The 19,139-nt window shown below is 61.5% G+C and overlaps 1 protein-coding gene across 1 annotated transcript in view; it reads right to left on the bottom strand.

The window, feature by feature from the left end:
• LOC135877873 (kinesin-like protein KIF21B) overlaps positions 1–19,139 on the bottom strand; it is a 41,978-nt gene that overhangs the window by 5,610 nt on the left and 17,229 nt on the right. Inside the window, exons 14-32 of the mRNA XM_065403400.1 lie at positions 18,840–19,031; positions 17,641–17,840; positions 17,391–17,498; positions 16,043–16,111; positions 15,092–15,321; positions 14,656–14,803; positions 14,331–14,525; positions 11,897–11,998; positions 11,365–11,530; positions 10,846–10,906; positions 10,296–10,353; positions 9,393–9,598; positions 8,770–8,844; positions 7,890–8,003; positions 6,000–6,038; positions 3,772–3,908; positions 3,093–3,273; positions 1,838–2,002; positions 913–1,030 (exon numbers count right to left, since the gene is read on the bottom strand). Coding sequence (XP_065259472.1) covers positions 913–1,030; positions 1,838–2,002; positions 3,093–3,273; positions 3,772–3,908; positions 6,000–6,038; positions 7,890–8,003; positions 8,770–8,844; positions 9,393–9,598; positions 10,296–10,353; positions 10,846–10,906; positions 11,365–11,530; positions 11,897–11,998; positions 14,331–14,525; positions 14,656–14,803; positions 15,092–15,321; positions 16,043–16,111; positions 17,391–17,498; positions 17,641–17,840; positions 18,840–19,031 — 2,564 coding nt within the window. The remainder of the gene's footprint in view (positions 1–912; positions 1,031–1,837; positions 2,003–3,092; positions 3,274–3,771; positions 3,909–5,999; positions 6,039–7,889; positions 8,004–8,769; positions 8,845–9,392; positions 9,599–10,295; positions 10,354–10,845; positions 10,907–11,364; positions 11,531–11,896; positions 11,999–14,330; positions 14,526–14,655; positions 14,804–15,091; positions 15,322–16,042; positions 16,112–17,390; positions 17,499–17,640; positions 17,841–18,839; positions 19,032–19,139) is intronic.

Raw genomic sequence — 19,139 nt, 5'->3', positions numbered from 1 at the left:
CCCAGTGAAATGAGACAGGGATGGATTGGCAGCGGCAGGGTTCTGCCTGCTTACGCCACGCTGGGATCCTTGGGCAGAGGCCATGTGGGGACACAATGGCTCAGCACTAGGGCTGAGATACAGGTCGCGGGTTCGAACCTCGCCCGGCTCAGCTGGGACTGGAAATCTCCGCCTCCTCCAATGGTTTGGTGGCCAACGTGCGGGCACAGCTCAGCGTCCGGCTGGCAGGGGGCCACGTTGCAAAGACAAAATAGCCTCCTTGGCAGCAGGTTCAGCAGAGGCCACGGAGGGCAGGAGGAGGTGGGTTCCACCTTCCACGCAGGAGGCGTCAGGAGGAAGCGGGGGGTGCGGAGGGGAGGCCTGGGCCGGGCACCTGGAATTCTGGTCTCCACGGCTGCCGAGCTGCCCAGCACTTTGAGACATGGCAGCTCCTCCATCATTTCCCGGATCTGGGTTCCAGGACGCTCTTAGGGGCAGTGCACAGACCCTGCTCCCCGTGACCCACAGACACACCTGGCAGGTGTGGGGACAGGAACGCAGGCCAGCTGCAAAGCCACCAGGTCCTTCAGGCCACGAGCGCTGGGGGGCTCATGGCATTTCTCAGACCCTGGTGGCATTTGCAAATGTGCTCAGTACTGGCCTCCCTCTGCGCCCGCTGCGATCAACAGAACGGCTCCTTCCCGCCCCCCATGGGAGCAGAGTTAGGCCGACGCTGGGCGCTCTGGACAACCCCACCCAGCGCGTCCCCTCCTCGCCAGGCCTTTGGTGGACAGCGAGCCCCTGTAGCTGGCACCTACAGGAGAGCGGCTATGCATGGGGGTGGGGAGGGCTGGCACAAGCAGCAGTTCCTGGGCTCAAAGGCCCCTTGTGCTGCCTGTGAGCGGGAGGGAGGGAGGGAGGGTCCCAGGGTACCTTGACGTAGTGATCCTTGGAGCCGGTGACGACCAGGTCAGGGTTGCTCACGGTCTGGTTCACAGTGAGACACATCACAGGCCCGATGTGGCCGGTCAGCTTCCCGATAGGCTGCAACCTACAAGCAGGAGCCCGGGGCCTCAGGGTGTGGGGTGCGCTCAGCAGGAGGCGCTCTTCGCTGGCCCAGTCTCCAAGGCTCCCAGCAGGGACCCTCCCAGCCCCAGGCCCCTCTCCACCATCCCAAGCAGAAGCGGGGACCTCGGGCTCCGGGGCGCAGAGCACGGAGCAATCTCGGGGATACCACATCCCTCAGCACCATGGGCCGTGATTGTGGCCTTGGGCTAGGGGCAGGGAGCTGGGCTCAGATGCGGTGTCAGGGGGTGACCGTCTTGTCCACCGATCTCCTAAGGCAGGGGCGGGGAAAGCTACGGCCCGCAGGCTGGATCCAGCCCGTTGGTTAATTTCATCTGACCCGTGGCGCCCTCTCCCACCACCCGCTGCAGGGGAAGCCCCAAGCCTCCGCGCCCCCCTGGCAGGCAAGTGGCCCGTGATTGATTTTTTCTGTGGGTCAATGGCCAGTGACAGAGAAAAGGTTCCCCACCCCTGCCCTAAGGGCTGCAGCTGGGAGAGGAGCACTGGGTCCTGCTTTCAGCCACCCTTGGGCGTGATCAGCAGCTGCTGGGGCTGATGTAGTGCAAAGCCCAGGAGCAAACAGGCTAAGCTGCTCCACGCTGGGGTTTGTGCCAGTGCAGCTTCCCCCGGTGCCAGTCCAAATCCGCCCCTGCCTCAATAACACAGCTTCCAGCCGGGAGGGAGCGGGCCCCCGCCCAGCCCAGAACGACTGCTCCCTCTGCCTACGCAGCACCCGTCTGCCTCCCCACAAGAGCTGCCCTTGCCTGGGGGCCCAAGTTAGCCCCGCCCGGACCTGTTGAGCTCCCAGATGCGGACAGAGTTCCCGGCGGCAGCGTAGAGCATGGTGCCGGCGGGGTTGAGTGCGATCTGGTTGATCTGGTGCTCGCCCTGCACGCTAGCGATGGTGCGGGTGGTGGTCCCGGCACAGGCGTCCCCAGAGATCACCTGACCTGAAGAGCTAAGCCAAAGAGACAGAAACAGGTGAGCCTCAAGGCAGAGACCCTCGCGGGAGGGAGGGGGCAATTTACACAGTGTGGAATGGAAGATCTAGCCTGTTGTGGACTGATTAGAAGGCTGGAGAGCGTCTGTCCCCAGCCATCTATAGGGTGAAGCAACGCCACTTCCTGGCCACATGCAGTGCCAGTGGTGCCAGGATGAGACCCCCCCGCTCAGCCCCACGTCCCCTCAAGCCAGGAGCAATGGCACAGCAAGGGTGACCCAGGCAGCAGCTTTCGGCACCCAAGGGAGGTGCCTTGCCGCGCAGCCAGCCAGACCCGTACCAGCAGGCGTGCCAGCTCCACGCCCAGGGCGGAGCGACACAAACCCCACCCCTGGCCTGGAGTTGATGTTGACAGGCAGCCCAGGCATATTCCCGCCCAGGGCCGGCGCTTCCTTTTAGGCGACCTAGGCGGTCGCCTAGGGCACCAGGATTTTGGGGGGGGGGGGGCGGCAATTCGGCGGCGGGGGGTCCTTCCGCGCTCCGGGTGTTCAGCGGCAATTCTGCAGCGGGTCCTTCACTTGCTCCAGGACCCGCCGCCGAAGTGCCCCGAAGACCGGGAGCATGGAAGGACCCCCCCGCCGCTGAATTGCCGACGACGACCGGGAGCACGGAAGGACCCCCGCCTAGGGCGCCAAAAACCCTGGCGCCGCTCCTGTTCCCGCCAGTCAGATTGGGGAGGCCTAGAAGAGAAGTCTCAGTCTGTGGCTGGGCACCAGAGAGAGGGGCTGATACGCTGGGGTCTGGAAACGGTGCTGGCAGCTGCAGATGGGTCATTACCCATCCCTGATCAAAGCAACTGTAGGGTGCACGGTGCCCCCCGAAACAGACGAGAGGAGCAACTGCCCTGAGAGCAGAGCACCAAGCCACGGAGCCTCCACGAGCCAGGCCAGGCTAGAGCGACCAGCATTGCAGCATTCCTAGACTCAGCCCTGCAGACCAGCCCGGCTGCCTGGCCTTTGCAATGCTGCCCTGGGTGCAGAACGCTGGCAGGGTAGCGCGTCGAGCTTGGCCAGGCCCACAGGGCAGCCTCGGTGCGTCAGGTACTTACGTGAGGGTGCGGACGCACTTGGCCGAGTCCCGGATATCCCACACCTTGATGTAGGAGGTGGAGACAGTGAAGACCAACCCTGAGTGGCTGCAGTACTTGATGGACACCACATTATTGGGGTGGCCCTTTAGCGAGGCGATTTCCTGGCCCGTCACCAGGTTCCACATTTTGCAGCTCCGGTCTGCGGGAGGAGGCAGGAGCACATGACATTGCGGGACCCTTCCTGTCCTCAGCAAAGGATCCCCATGGCTTCCTCCCTCCCTCCCCCCCCGCCACCCCCTGCTCCCACGAGTGCCCCAGGGGAGCTCAGTCCCTGTGGCCCATCCAGCCCCTGGCACCTCCGCCAGACCTGCCAACGGGGGGAGGGTCTATTAGTGCCAGGTGCGAGGTGAACATCCAGCCACTAGGAACCGTGTAGAGGCCCCAACAACTCGCTTCAGGGATGTCACCACACAGCTGTTCAGCCTAAGGACTCGTGCAGCATTGCTGCCCTCTGCTGGGGGGACCCAGAACTGCACCGGCCCGTTGTGGCTTTCAGGCAGGCCGGTGCCATCCGAGCAAGAGGCTCCTGTCCTGCCCCCGCACTTTGGGGTGGCTCAGCCCCTCCCCTGGGTAACAGGCTCACTCCCCAGTGATCACACCCAGAGCTCAGCAGCCGGCCCACCCCCGAGGCGCGCACCTTTGGATCCGGAAAAGAGCAGCTCGTCGGTGGCGTCCACACAGAGAACGGGCTTGGAGTGTCCTTCCGCCACGGAGATGCACTGCAGCGGGGCCGTCCGGGTGCTCCTGGCACCGCCCACGGGGTTAATGAGGCCCCTTCCGTGGGAGAGAGAGAGAGCAAGGGCGTCAGCAGGGGGGCGCTGGCTGGGTGACCCAGGACGAAGCCAGATCCCGCCCCACGAGGCTGCCAGGGCCTGCTAGTGGGGCTCCGGAGCAAAGCAAACCACAGACAGAAGCTGCTGGGCAGCCTGCTCCCCAGACAGGCCCCCCGGGGGCAGGTCACACCCCGTTGGTGCTAAGGGCTCAGGGACTCGTGCAGACCCTGCCTTGGCTTGGGGCAGGGGCTTGGAAAGGAAACGGGCTTCACCCCCTGGCCATCTCACTGCTGGCACAGATGAGCTACCCCCTCCCCCCGTGAGAGCTGTGGGTGGCCCCTGTGCCCCATCCAGGCAAGATCCCAAAGCCAACAGAGTCCAGGCTGCTGCATGGCACACGCTGCCCCATCCCCTGTGGAGTCAGAGACTAGCAGGGACAGGCTGGCTCCGGACCCAACCCCCAGAACCTCCGGGCTTGAACAAACTGGGGCCCTGCTCCAGCCGTGCTATGTGGGGCATAAGGGCACCACCCCGTGGCCAGCGGGGGGGGGGGGGGGGGGGAAGCGCCCTCTCTTCATCTGACCCACTCCGGTTTTGCAATGAGCTTCACCCTGCTTTGGCAGATGGGGAAGGGATTTTTAACAGGTCACGTGGCGGATCAATGGCAGAGCTGGGAACGGAGCCCAGGAGTTCTCAATCCCCCGAGAACAGGGAGAGAACCCAGGAATCCTGGCTCCCTGGCCAGGAGACAATCCTGTCTCAAACCAGTTCTAGGCTTTGCCCCAGCAACAGCCAATGGGGCTGTGAGCAGAGTTCAGAGGGAGGTTCTAGAGCGCTGAGCACATGAGAATCGACACCCCTGAGGAAAGAGCCCAGGTGGAAGAACCCATCATGGAGAGGGTTGATAGCCCCAAAGCAGCATCCCAGCCAGGATCTCTAAGCACCTCCCCTCCTCCCAGCAGGGTTGGATTACAGGTGGGGACACTGAGGCAAAGGGAGGGGAAAGGGCTAGCCCAGGGTCACACGGCACATTTGTGGCATGGTTGGAATGGATTTTTTGAGGGGCGCTGAGCACCCACTACTCCAGCTGATGGTGCTCAGGGTGTCAGAGTCAGGCCCACGGTGTCTCAAATAGGCACCCAAAGGCCAGTGGGGAGATGCTCCTCTGCCAGCCTGGCCCTTTTGATGTGCAGGGAATGGGGGAAGGAGAGTTGTCCTGGCACAGACACTGCCTTGGGCTAGCGTAATTGGTTCTATGTGGCTTGTGTTGCAAACCCAGGCATGCTGGGGGCAGAGCCAGGGCCTTAGCACACCCCATTAGGGGAACTCTGGGTTGTGGCATAGCTGGCAAGCAGCCCTTTGGGAGGTTGCAGTGAGTTAGAGCAACCCCAAGGCTGCTCTAATATATCTGGGAGGCTGCACAGGCCTCAGCAGCAGCCACAGGATCCTCGGTGCCAAGAGGCTGCACCCCAGGTGTTTACTCTTTGCAGATGGGGAAACCGAGACACAAGACAGGGATAACAATCCTGACCAGCCTCGCCATGGGTGCTGGGAGGCTGAAGCCACATTTGTCAAGTGCATTGAGATGTCTGAACTGAAGGTGCGAGAGAAGACAAAAAAAAAAAAAAAAAGCATCATAGCCTGGACCCTCCAAGCATCCACCGGCTCCAACAGCTGGCCTGCCCTGCCTCTTGCAGCTAGGCCAGACACAGCGCAAGATATCATCACTACCCGCCCTGCCCTCGAGGCAGAATAGAGCATGCAGCTGCCCCCATTCAGTGAAAGCACCGTACGCTATCCGCTTAAACACCCAGCACTGCATTTCAAGACGATGGCTCAGACCTTAAGGCACTGGAGACCAGAGGCAGAAAGGGACTTCCACAGCCGGATACGGCATGCCAGGGCCATGCGGGGAAGCAGAGAGAAGGAAAGAGGGACACACAGCGAGCAAGAGCAGCACCAGGACAGAGTCCCAATAGATTTAGCAAAGAAGCAAGGCCCAGAGTTTGGCCAGCACGGATTCAGCATGCAGGGCAGGGGGAGGGAAATGCGAGAAGCAGGAGAGTTCTAATCAATAGAAAGTTGTATGTACCTCAGCACCTCCGAGACAGAGGAATCGCTGTCATCAGACCTAGGGACAGAAAATTAGCAGGATTACGGGAGAAAAAATCCCGGATGAGAGAGGCAGCAGCGGAGTCAGAGAGTGGAGTGTTGTTATTGCATCCAAGCTAGCGGGGTAGAGAGGGAGGAGCGGACACAGAAAACCAGAGAGGAAAGGGGCAGAGGAGCAGGAAGGGACACGTGGCTCGGACACAAGATCTTTCAGGCTGGACTGGAGTCATTCAGCCAGAAGGGACTGTTACAATCACCCAGTCTGACCAGTACAGTGCAGGCCTGAGGCCTCGCCCGGGGATTCCTGCATCCAGTCTTCATTTAATCTTCCCATGGTCCCCCCGTCTCATCACTGCCACCAGCCATCCAACCTAGCCCCTCAGGTTCCGCACTCCTGGTTTTGGGGTACGGCTGGGGCGTTCTGACACGGTCCGGCTCTGCGCTATCGTGCGGTCTGCTAGCAGGTGGGATGGGGACCAGGGGCTGTTCCCGAGTTGCAGGCAGCGCCATGGGCTCCCGCCGGTTAGAACATCGCTGCCAAACTGGGATTCTGCAGGGAGGCAGATGGGAGGTGGTTGCTACCAGCTCCCATAGGGCCAGGTCCTCAGGGGCTGTAATTCAAAGCCGCTCTGCTGCCCCCATGGCAGCTAGGCCAATTTGCACCCGTGCAGGGGCTGGCCCGTGACGGTCAAAGGCAGTCCTAAGGTGGGCTCGTTCCTCCGTAGAAACCACAGGCTGCCACTGGAGAGCACCCCCACCCCACCTCCGAAGGGTCACAGCCCCTGGCACCAGGAGCAATCGGAGCACCTACGGGCCCCTGGCGGAAAGCTCGCCCCACCCAGAGCAGCCATGTCACCTCCTGAGGGGGACCGGGACCTGTGAGCAGCCGGCATCTCCCCACAGAGCACAGCGGGAGAGGGAGCAGGGCCCAGAAGGGGCAGGTGCAATGGCACAGCCAGTGCCCCACAGAACCGGGGTAGGGCCGACTGGGAAATGGCTTCCCCACCGCCTGGGGACCCCTGCCAAGCCCAGCGCCGATGAGCCCCACGCTTCGCTGGGGACGGGATGGTGGCTTAGTATCCTCAGCTAGCAGCCCCCTGGACCCACCTCACCCGCTTTATAACTGCAGCCAAACCCACCCAGCAGCGTCCCTGCGGGTGAAATTCTCCTCTGCTGGCAGCCAGTGTGACAGCTGCCATCTTGGCCAACACACTGGGGCCTGAACCAGGGCCCTCCAGAGCTACCAGCAGGAGCTAAAGAGCCCAGGGCCGCTAGTGGGGCCTGTGACAGCCCCAGCCCCCCAGGGGATCCCCACGGGCCCAGCGGGGGACCAGGCACTGCCACGTGTATGCACACAACGCTAAAGGCCAGGGCACCGCTTCGGGCCTGTTCTGAGGGCTCTAGCAGTGCAATGTAACGACGAGCCTCCAGCTGGATCATCTACAGGGAGGGCATCTGCCACCCCAGGCTCTCAACAGCAGCTGCTTCTGCCTGAGCTAAAGGCCCAGGCTTGGCAGCTCAGGGGCAGCCCCGAGACAAGGTCTAGCCAGTAGAGGGGGGCCAAAGACCCCCCCCCCCCATATCAATGGGGTTATAGACAGGTCTGGCATAGGGCCCCTGCCCAGGGAGATGCTGCCCCATGTGAAGTTCTACTGCACCGGTATTGCAGCTCTCTGCCTTCGCCCTGGTCGCTTCACGAGCCCGGCAGGAGCCTGGGGCTGACTCCAGCTGGGACTGCCGGGCCCGAGGCAGAGCGGGGACGGTACCTGGGGACAGCCATGGGAGTCACCGTCTGCCATTCACTGCTCTTGGGGCTGGGCTCCCTGGAGCTTCACCCCCCTACCCGCTCCTTGCCCCGCGAGGCTCTTACTTGTCCAGCGCGGAGCCCTGGCTCTGGTTGCTGGTGAGGCGGGAGAAGACGTTGCGGTCATTGCGTGGCCTGGTGGGAGGGGATGAGGGAGGCGTGAAGCCAACGTCCAAAGTCCTGAGCCGGGGTGTTCAGAAAGAGACCCATGATCACAAGCCTGGTCCGGGGATCTACCCCCTGCCCCGCACCTCCACTCAGCACAGGGAGGCCTGCAGTGCCAGCCCATGGTGAAGTGATTATTCCCCTCTATTCGGCACTGGTGAAGTCACACCTGGAGTATTGCATCCAGTTTTGGGCCCCCCGCTACAGAAAGAATGTGGACATATTGGAGAGAGTCCAGCGGAGGGAAACAAAAACGATTAGGGAGCTGGGGTACATGACTTATGAGGAGAGGCTGAGGGAACTGGGCTTGTTTAGTCTGCAGAAGAGAAGAGTGAGGGGGGATTTGATAGCAGCCTTCAACTACCTGAAGGAGGGGGTTCCAAAAAGGATGGAGCTTGGCAAATGACAGAATGAGGAGCAATAGTCTCAAGTTGCAATGGGGGAGGTCTAGGTTGGATATTAGGAAAAACGATTTCACTAAGAGGGCGGTGAAGCACTGGAATGGGTTCCCTAGGGAGGTGGTGGAATCTCCTTCCTTAGGGGTTTTTAAGGTCCGGCTTGACAAAGCCCTGGCTGGGATGCTTTAGTTGGGGATTGGTCCTGCTTTGAGCAGGGGGTTGGACTAGATGACCTCCTGAGGTCCTTTCCAACCCTGATATTCTAGGATTCTATGGCACAGCTGGATCCAGCACCCAGCGTCGTGCCTGGGCACAGCCGAGTGCACAGGCCGGTCCCCGATGGGGAGCTAGGCCCACGTGCTCTCCAGCCTCTCCCCACTCACCTGGCAGGCTGCCCCCGGTCATAGGATTTCCTGCGGGTCAGAGGCGAGGTGTCCGAGCCACGGGACTGCCTAGGGCTGGAACAGAGCAAGACCAGATCAGCAATCGCCCCTCCTTGGGGCCAGGGCCCTTCAGCACTGAACAGGCCTACCCCAGAGCAAGCGAGCCGAGAGCCCTGGGGCAGCGCACAGATCCACCTCCCGAGCCAGGGGTCCAGCGGGCTGGATCAGGCCCCGGCAGGGCCCAAGGCCAGGCCAGCGGCCCCGGCTAAGGGTTTGCGCTGTGAGCGCAGGTCCTGTTGGCTTCATCACCGAGACTGCTGCCGGAGAAGGCAGCTCCGTGCCTTCGATAAGAGGGCTGTGGAGACTAGACGCCCAACTCTGTCCGACAGCAGAACCCGGTTTGTGCCCGCCTTCCCCAGGCCCCATCCCCCCGACGGGCAGTTTGTGGACACTGGCAATCCAAGATGGCAGAGCAAGCTGGCCCCACCACTGCATGCTGGGACAGGCTGGGTCGACCGAGAGGAGTCCAGACTCAAGGCTCCAAGGGCAGAATACGATGGCCCAGCCCACCTCTTCCCCCAAGGGCCTGTAAGCACGTGGGGCCCACGCTTGCCAGGGCTTACAAGGTGCTGCCGCGGGTGGGCAGGCTGATGGTGCGGGAGACCTTATCCTTGTAGTAGGAATCCCGGATGGAAAAGCCGATCCCGTCTTCCTTGATCTCCATGAGGGACACCAAGGACTTGGTGATGTTCTTGGTGGAGATGTCCAGCGTGGGTCCCAGGCACTCGGCCGACACAGCCTTCATCTGGCCTGACAGCTTGGGTTCCCCCTATGGCGTGGCACAGGGAGGGGAGAGCTGAGAGGCGAGGAGTTCACTGCCCCGAGGGTAGCACGTGGAGCGAGTCTGAGACGCTGGCGCCCCTTGGCCATTCAGTTCCAAGAAGCCTCTGAGGCCAAGCACCCAGCAGTGGCAGATCTAGAGAAACCTTTCAGTTGGGCCCCGGTTGCCAGCATTAACGTTTCATGAGCTCATTAATGAGGGCAACAGGAAGTACCCCCTGTGCAAGGCTGAAACGTGTATGGCCCAGAGTTCCGGAGCAGCTCTCCCAGGAGGATTCGGCACATGGAGGGACTGGTCCAGTCAATTAGCTGCTGGGAAGGGCGCACAGCACCAGGGTGTCACATGGGTTTTATTTGCTCCCAGAGGAGGGCTAGACAGCACCAGGGCACCTTGCCTGGATTCAGGGAAGCCCAGTACAGCTCAATGATGTGGCATTTGGGGGTTTAAAGTGGGCTCTACGACTCAAGGAGCCATTTATAGGGCCAAAGTAACACGCCAGGCACGGCCGTCACCAGGAGACCAGACCCCGGGCTATTTCAGTTCCAGACCCAAGACATTCCGCCCATGGAGAAGACTCCCGCCAAGGGCCACCGCCCAGCCGTGAGCACAAAGGGAGAGGGGGTACAATGGACCAAAGACCCCACATCTGGACGTTAAATGGCCCTGTCTGTGGCTGTGAACTGACCTTGAACTTGAAGTCGTCCTGGCTGGCCGAGCCCTTCATGGTGAAAGACTGGGAGAAGCTGTAGGAAACAAAGGGTTAAATGGCCGATCCCCTTTAAGGCTTAACTTAAAGCTAAAGGAAGAAACCACTGCCCATCACCTCCACCCCATAACACCCTATCACCAGCCCGGCTACGGTTCCTCCTCCCATTCCCCGAGGTACAGCCCATCCCCCGGTCCCTTTCGGGGCCCTCTTCCCTCCCAGTTCCATCTTGCCCCTGGCCCTCAAGAGGAACGATTACTGGGACAGTTCTGTACAGCCCCTGCACGCCTGGGTTTGAGCATGGCCAGTCATCGCGTGTGGGTAGCCTGTGCACCGTCGGGTCACACGTAGGAGCTCTGAGGGGCTGGAGCATGCTCGGTGCAGACAGAACCTGGAGAATTTAGCTGCCAAGTTCTAACGGGTCTACCTTGCCAATGAGTGCCACAGAGATGCGCCCCCCTCCCTCCATAGATCCCGCCGCTCAGGGGCGCACGAGGCTGGGACACTGCATGCTCCCTGGTGCGCTTACCTCCCCTCCGAGGCCAGGCTGAACTCCGAGATCTCCTCGTCCGTGCTGGCGTAGCCGTTCTCTGCACAAGGAACAGCCAACAAGGGTGCGTCAACGCGACAGAGGGTGGGAGGGCACCGCACTGGGCCGGTCCGATCAGAGCCAGCCAGCAGGCGGTCGCCAATCAGCGTGTGGCCCTTTAGGTCCTTGGGACCCCCCCAGACCACTGCTATCGTATCATTAACTCTTTGCCACCAAAGCGCCATCAGTGCATCCTCACGGCTGGACAGGCTGTGACCATGTGGGCTGATACGTCTGGATGAAGTGGGCCTATCACTCCTGCCCACAGGGTCAGAGCAATGCCAAGAGCCCTGGGGTGGGCTCCATCTGTCCCAATGGGCAGACGTGCCATCTGTAGGGGCAGGGAAACACCCCAAGCCTTCCCAGCTGCTGCCAGCCCCAGGCCCCACTGCCGGCTGCTTTGCCAGCCAATGCCCAGTACTCACGGGGGTCCCCAGGAGGGAAGAGCCCAGCACCCACCTTGCTGCACGTTGTGGATGAGCGCCTGCAGCTCGGGGTGGGACTCCGCTTTCTCCCGCAGGGCATCCAGGATCACATGGTTCTGGGAGGAGCCGGTCACATCCGTTTGTCTCAGGCGCCCTTCCAGCAGGCGAATCTGGGCTTCTTTCTGAGCCACCTGCAGCCCCTGTTTGGCGGGAGCAGGAGGTTACCTTCCGTCCAGCACACAGGACGGGCCAGTGGGTGGGATGGGGAATCAGCTCCTGGCTTCAATCCCTGTCCCTGGGCACAGATGCAAGTTCCACACCAGCCTCACTCAGCTGCTGCTTGTAACCCATTCCCCGCCCTGGGTCCAACAGCACACAGGCCAGGCCAGCCTCTCAGTCTCCCTCACCCACGCACAAAGGATGCCCCAGGCGCAGCCAAATAGCCCTGGCTCCAAACCTGACCTGCAGCAATTGTGATCCCACCCCAACAGGGGGCCTCCTGGGATCCCATGTTCTGCGACCCGCCCCCCAGAGCTGCACCCCCACTGGAAGGCCCTTTGCCTGACCTTATCGATGGAAGCCTTGAGGAAGTTGTCCAGCAGGAGGCGTGCCTCGGCCAAGGAGCAGGAGCTGATGACCACGGAGGTGTCGGTGGAGTCCAGCTCCTCCTACGGTGCAGGAGAGGCCCCGAGGGAGGGGAATTAGAACGGCGCGGAGGGCGGTGAAGGGCAGAAAGCAGAGGGCCAGCAGAGACACCAGCGCCACGGAACAGGGGGGGTTTCCTTGACTGGCTGACGCCGGCAGGGACACAGGTGCTCTGCGAGCAGGCGGCGGGGAAGACGACTTGCATGCCAATACTGTGCATGAGCACTCGCACTGGATGTGTGCCTGGAACCAGGCCCCTGATTGGGCCATCTATGGGGCCTGAACCACACACCTGCGGATCTAAAGAAGAGGAGCTTCTACCGCCTGGATGGCAGGAGCTGCTCGCTAGCCAGGTGACCAGAGCAGACCAAGGGCAGGTTTACACTGGGAACTTATACCAGCATAGCTATGTCTCTCCAGGGTGTGAAAATCCTGCCCCCTGCCCCCCGATCCCGGAGAGTGTAGCTCTGCCGACCGAACTAAACAGCCACCTCCTTGGGAGGTGGATTACCTACTCCGACGGGGAGCGTCTACACCTAAAGCCTTGCAGCTGTAGCAGATTAAGCGTAGACATATACTAAAAACTTGTTTACGACCTCCAGCTGCTAGGAGGGGAGCAGAGAGCTACACTGTGCTGAACCTGGGTCAGACCCCACATGTCATTAACGGTGCGTCCACACAGCAAAGAAAAACCCACAGCAGCGAGCCTCTGGCCAAAGGATTCGGGCTTGCACTACGGGGCTAAAAGTAGCAGTGTAGACATTCCCGCTCATGGGCTCCGAGACCCTCCAGAGCCCAGGCTCCAGCCCTTGTGCGAATGTCTACACTCTTCGTTTTAGCCCCGTAGCCCTGCGAGCCCAAGGCAATGGATCCAGGCTGTGAGACTTGTGCTGTGGGGTTTTCCTTGCAGCACAGACACCCGACAGGTGCCAGGGAGAAAGGCCTCATTATTAGGCTATTCTTTCTCTGTGGAAATATTTGATTAAACAAAAATTTCCTTTTTGGTCAAAATCCCACCCTCCCTTTACAAACATTTGACATCAGAAAAGAGACTCAATGTTTGACAATAGCTTTCAGCACAAGTTCGCGGTTTCAGAATAGGGAAACTCTTTCCCAAGACCCCCAATTTTTTTGCCTTAAACCATCAAAACTGATTTTCAAAAACCACAAAAATTCCAGTTTCTCAGGGGGTGGGGCGGGGGGGGTGGGGGAAGAGGAGAAACTGATTTTTTCTTCCCCCTGGGAAATTTCAAAAGAAAAACTAAAAGGGTTTGAGATTTCCTACAAAAGCAAACAGCATCTTCAACCCTCTCTCGTGGCTACACCTGGAGTTGGCTCTGAATACCGGGCTGCCCCCCGTGCTTGGCTTCGGTCTAGGCTACAGGAACGCCACTGTGGAACTGGGCTGGGTCGAGGCAGTTTCTCACAGGAGGTTGTGTTGCCGTATACGCAGGGAATGGAGAAAGCCCAAGTTCTAAGCATGTTTGGCGGCGACCCAGGCTGGAGCCTGGTGCTGACATGGGTTTTTCTGTGCACACAGAGAGGATTGAGCATGGCTAGACCACGCCTTGCCCGCAGCACTGGGTACACCATGGGTACATTTGTCCCATGGTACGGACAGGGCTTCCACTGACTCCAGCATGTGCAGAACTCCCATCAGGGCTGTTGGGCCTAGCAGCTGGTGGTGGACATCATGCTCTCCGCAGCCGTCCCTTCCACAAACAAACCATCCAGCACCGATGGAGACCCTGGCGGACCAACATATTAGGGGCCTCCTAAATCCTGGCCCCGGCCTTGCAGACCGTGCAGCTGAAGAGGGCTGATTCTTGGCCTCTGCTGGTCCAAGCCAAGCCTGGCGCCCACGGGCCTACGGCAGCCTATCGCACCAGCCCCGTGAGTGCTCAGGCACCTGCTGAACTGGGCCTTATACAGCCGTCATCAGCAAACAAGCAGAGAAAGCAGCCAGACTGCAACAGCTGCTCTGTGACGTTTCTGTAGGGAGGGGGCGAGCTCTGGGGGCTAAGAGCAGGGAGCCAGCTCGGCCCTGACTCCCTGCGTGACCCACGACAGAACGTTTCAGCCCAGAAGTTGGAGCTTAGAAAGCAAGAGGACCCTGCAAACCTGCCTCCTGCACCCCTTATGCTTAAACTGCCTAGAGGAAGAGTCCAGCCAGCCAGCCTCCTGCTCACGCCCAGCCCCCACCCCAACTATCAACCAGCCCCCAGAGCACCCCCTTTCCCTTACAGCACACAATGCCCTGGGGTGATCTCCCCCGCTCCCCCTCCCGTGAGACCAACTCCCCATATACAGACCCCCTGCACCTTGCCCCCGCCCGCAGGCCCCCTCCCCCGGCACCTTGGTCTCCTCCAGCTGCATGATGGTGGCCTGGCAGTCGGCGATACTGTCGTTGATGTAGTCGATGTTGGCTGTCAGCACCTCGATCTCCTCGTTCAGCTCCTGCAGGCCCTTCTGCTCCTCTGGGCTCTCCGCCTGCAGCTTTCCCCTCTTCCCCTGCAGTGCCTCCTGCAGCAGCGCCAGCTCCTCGCGTTTCTGGGGGGCGGGTGGGAAGGAAACGCCTCAGCCGGCGCCGTCCAGGTGCCAGCAGCCTCCCAGCACTCCTGGCCCTCGGTCATGCTCAGGCCATCCAATCCCCACCAGGGCACTGCCCCCCACACCTCACCTTGATCAGCCGCTCCATGTCTGCCTCCAGGTTGACGATGGTCATCCTCTGCATGACGACGTCAAAGATGCGCCGCTCCAGCGACTGCCACTTGAGCCGGGCCGCCTTGCTGAAGGTCTGGCTCATCCCCTTCTTTGGGAACTTCTTCCTGCAGTGGGATGGGACATGGTCAGGGGGCTTCCACCGGGCAGGCGCTCGGCCATCACGCCCGCTAGTGCTCAGGACAGAGGGGCATTTACACATCAGGTCTGCCTCCAGCCAATGTGGAGAGTCTCACGTGTCAAACCACATGGCAGAGTCGCCCACGATGATAGAGCGATCGTTTCCCGTGTTCCCACAGAACTCCGCTCCCATCTAACACCCAGGAGCCCGGGGCCTGAGGGCCAAGCACGGAACGAGGCCGCGGGGGACACGGATTCGGAAGCACTGGTCTGACCTGACGGGCCGAGCCCCATTCACGGAGGGCGAAGGGTCTCCCAGGAAGTGGTCGATTTTCCGGTTCCACTGGCGCACGATGCTGGAGACCGAGCGAGAGCCGGACTCCGGTTCCGAGGAGGTGGTGCTGGCGGACACCTCCGCACCCGAGTCCAGCATGGCGGGCTTCTGACTCAGCCTCCCAGAGACCCGGTCCGACATGGGCTTGGCCAGGCGGCGCAGAGCAGAGACCTGGGTGAGAGCAGTGCCTGAGGGCTGGGCCTCCTGGGAACACCCGCAGGGGGCATCGCCCCCCAGCCACCCCAGTGGCAGAGCGACTCCAACGCTTCTCAGGTGGCAAAGTGAGCCCGGGAGCAGCTGAGCACCTTTCAAGAGAGCTGAGCCTATCTGGGCTGGGTGAAGGTCCGGTACCCTTGGATAGCAGTTTCCCAGAATGCATCAGGAGGGGCTGGGAAGGGGCTGGGATCGAAGCACCGTACCGTCCCGCGAGCTGTACGGGTGCTGGGGCAGGAGGCAGCCTGGACGAGTCACGTGACCAACTCGGCTGCCAGGACCCAGCTCCAGGAAGGAGGGAGGGGGACACAGCCTGTTGTGCACAGTCACACATGGCACGCAGAGAATTCCTCCTTCCTGACCCCAGAAGATCAGCTGCCCCCGGAGGCAGGCGTTTCCTCCCCCGCAATCACTGTCATCTCCTGCCTGGTTACTCCTAGCCATAAAACCACCAGGCTCTGTGGGAAATCCACCCCACCCAGGGCCAGCACCTTGGGAACAACCCAGCATTGGCGGAGCACGACCCACTGGGACAGCAGAGGGGACTATTCTGTCTGGAGAGGCCCCAGGGCCCTGCCCTGCCAACGGCCCGATCCAGGAGCCAGGCCTCAGCGCCCACCCAGTCACGGCCCCGCGAGCGGCTCTCCAGACCCCCGCAGGTGCAGGGGCTGGCACTCACCTCCTGGGTTTTCCTTCGCAGCACGATTTCCTGCTGCCGCTTCTGAGACTCCAGAGCCCGGATCTGAAACTGCGCGGGAGAGAAGCCAAGCCTCAGTCGAGTCCTGAGCGGGCGTGAGCCGCTAAAGAGGAACCCAGGGTCTGGGGTAGAACCCATGGCAGCAATGGGGGAAGGGGAGGGGACCCAGGGCTCCCCCACCCCCTTGCCTGAGGCCAGCACGTGGGATGTTCTCAGTGCAGGCCATGGGCCAGATTTTGATCTCACCCAGCAGCGGTGTAAAACCTGGATTTATTCTGCTGTAACCGATGGCAGCACTGTGGCATTTGTACCTGCCCTGAGCAGCAACCAGAGATGCAGGAGGAAGCAATCACCTCCTCTGACCTGGGGAAGGCGGAACCTGCCACCCCACCAGGTGCTGATCTCAAGGGATGGACAGACATATGGACATGTGGTTGGGGGAGGGGACATGCTGCGCCTTCAGCAGGGGGAGGAGTCCCCAGACAGACAGTGGGGTGGCTGGTTTCCGCACAGGGTTCCCAGCACACAGCTCCCCAACCAGGCAGGGTTTTACGCTGTTCTATGCTGCCGGCCCCATTCCTGGCTTCACAGGACCTGCAGGCCTTGGCCGGCCAGTGGCCCAACACGGGCTCTGAAAGGAGCGGGCCTGGATGCCAAGCCGGGCACTGATTCCAGCGGCCGGGCACCCGGAAGAGCTCTAACACACTGTCGAGCAGAGGTAGGGCAGGACTGAACGTGGAATGTTCTTGATGCAGGCGACGGCTGGATTCACATCGCAGCAGCAGCAGTGTAAATCTGGAGCGACTCCGCTAATGTCAATGCAGTTACTCCAGATTTACAACGAGCGTAATAGAGAGAGGAATCTGGTCCTCTGTTGGTGCAGCGCTTGCTCCAGATTTCCCATCGCCTTGCTCAGCCATCCCTGCGGCTCAGCCCCAGCTTTGCAGGGCTCCCCTGCTGCCCCATATCCCGAATGGCCCCACTCCCTGTCTCAGCCCTGCCCCGTCACAGGGGCTCCCCTGCCCCTGCCCCACCCTGCGTCAGGGGCTCTGGGTGCAGGCTGCCTCACCCAGGTAACTGCTCACCTGTGCACAGGGGAGGGGACCTGACACATCATGCATCAGCGAGGGCTCTCCAGCACCCTCCCCATCTGGTCCCAAGGAGCCTGGCTTGGGGCATCTCCCCAGGAAAGGCCCAGACCCCTTGGAGAACCCGCACTCCCCGCTGCACCCTGGCCAGCTGGTGTGGGAGCTCAGAGCCGAGTGAGGGGCGCAGGCCCCAGCCAGAGCTGCCCTATCTGCAGAGCCCTGGCGAGGAGCTGGGTTCTCACCTCCTGCCTGCGCTGCTCCTTCTTCAGCTGGGCGATCTCCCGATTCCGCTTGGTCTCCACCAGCCGCCTCCGCTGCTGCTCCTCCCGCATCTGCTTCATCAGTGCCACCTGCGGGCCCCCCGACAGCCACACCCAGCATAAGGAGTGTGCACAAGGGGCTGTGCCCATCCACCGCCCCTCCCCAGTTTGAAGAGCTAGCACAAGCGGGCCATGCCCCTCCAGCCCCCTCCTCCTCTGCCCAGCCAGGTACCTTCGCCTTCTTCATCTCTGCCACCTCAGCCTGCAGCTTCTTGAGCTCCCGCTCATAGCGCGACTGGTTCTTGAGCAGGCGAGCGTGTTCCTTCTGGGCTGCCTGCAGCTTCTGCAGGTCCCGATTCATCTCCTTCAGCCGCTTCTCGTAGTCCGCCTTGATTTTGTTGGCCTTCTCCTCCGTGTAGCATTCCATGGTGCCTGAAGGGGGTGGCGCAGAGACGCTCAGAGTGCCAGGCTAGGCCGAGCCCATCACGCTGCATCCCACCCAGCTGCCCCCTGGACCCACCAGGCCCCCAGGGAAAGCACCCTCAGTGGGGGGCACTTTAGATTAACTCTTGGCCTCCAGGGACAAGTCTGCCTGGTCCAGCAGCTCAAGAGATGTTCAATGGCCGAGTAGCCCAGACCAGTCATTGCCTGCAAGCCAGAACCATGGGCCTATTTTAGACCAATAACCCCGGCAGCAGAGCAGTGCCAGGCGTGTGCCAGGGACCGCACCGCTCCAGGGACTGGGTGCACACTGTTCTCCTCCAGGCAGCCATTGCTGTTCAGCCCAGAGGGGGATGCTGCTGAAATGAGTTTGGTGGGACTCAGCTGGGGGCAGGTGTCTCAATCACTAAAGTCTCAGTTATAGCATCAGCTGCCCCACTCGGGGAAGATGCCCAGGACTGAAAAGCCCTGGAGATGGAGCTCTCTGCATGGGCAGGCTACGCTGCTGCTCCTGCATTGGAGAGCCACAGTTTCCTCGCTGGGAGGAAGTCGGGAGCAGCTGGGAGCTTGGCCACAGATGCCAGGTGGCTTTGCCTCTTTGCCTGGCCCTGTCTCCCTGACGCGTGTCAGAGCTTGGAGCTCCTCCGAGGGAAGGGACTTTCCCTGGGCCCTACACCCACTGTCTCCCCACAGCCAGCGGGCTGCACAGCTGGGAGGTCACGGGGTCACCAGGCCCAGCCCTGATCAAGAGGCGGGACAAGTGGCACACAGCTGAGGAGAAGGATCGATCCCAGGAGCTGGGAAGCCAGACACTGAGCAGCCAGCGGGAATCTCTGGGGACCGCAAGAGGGGCATGGAATGCAGGGGGCAGCGGCCCAGTTTGGGCCTCATTGGGCGCCGGGAGAACCCCAGGGTTTCTCCTGCCAGCGCTGGCTCAGAGGACCCGTGCGGTGGGATGAGCCGGGGGGGTGGAGGGGGCACTGCCCGTACTGAGGTTCTGCAGCACCCGGTCCCTCTCCAGCTGGGTGTCGCGGATCTTGTTCTGCAGCAGGATTAGCTTCTCCTCGTACTGGTGCTTGAGGGTCTGCAAGCGCCGCTGGCTGTTCTCCAGCTCGTCAATCAGCTTCTGCTTGATCTCGATCTCGCAGGTCAGGTCGGCCAGATCAGCCTGGAAATTCACCACTAGAGGTGGGGGGAGAGTCAGTCAGCCAGGCAGCCCCGGGGAGGTCAGGAGGAGAGAGCCAGGCAGCCCTGGGCCGGCCTGGAGAGGGGAGGGGCAGTGCCTGGCTC

Source organism: Emys orbicularis, chromosome 4 (assembly GCF_028017835.1).
Source record: "Emys orbicularis isolate rEmyOrb1 chromosome 4, rEmyOrb1.hap1, whole genome shotgun sequence".
Classification (NCBI taxonomy): Eukaryota; Metazoa; Chordata; order Testudines; family Emydidae; genus Emys; species Emys orbicularis.
This window is presented reverse-complemented; position numbering and strand designations above follow the sequence as displayed.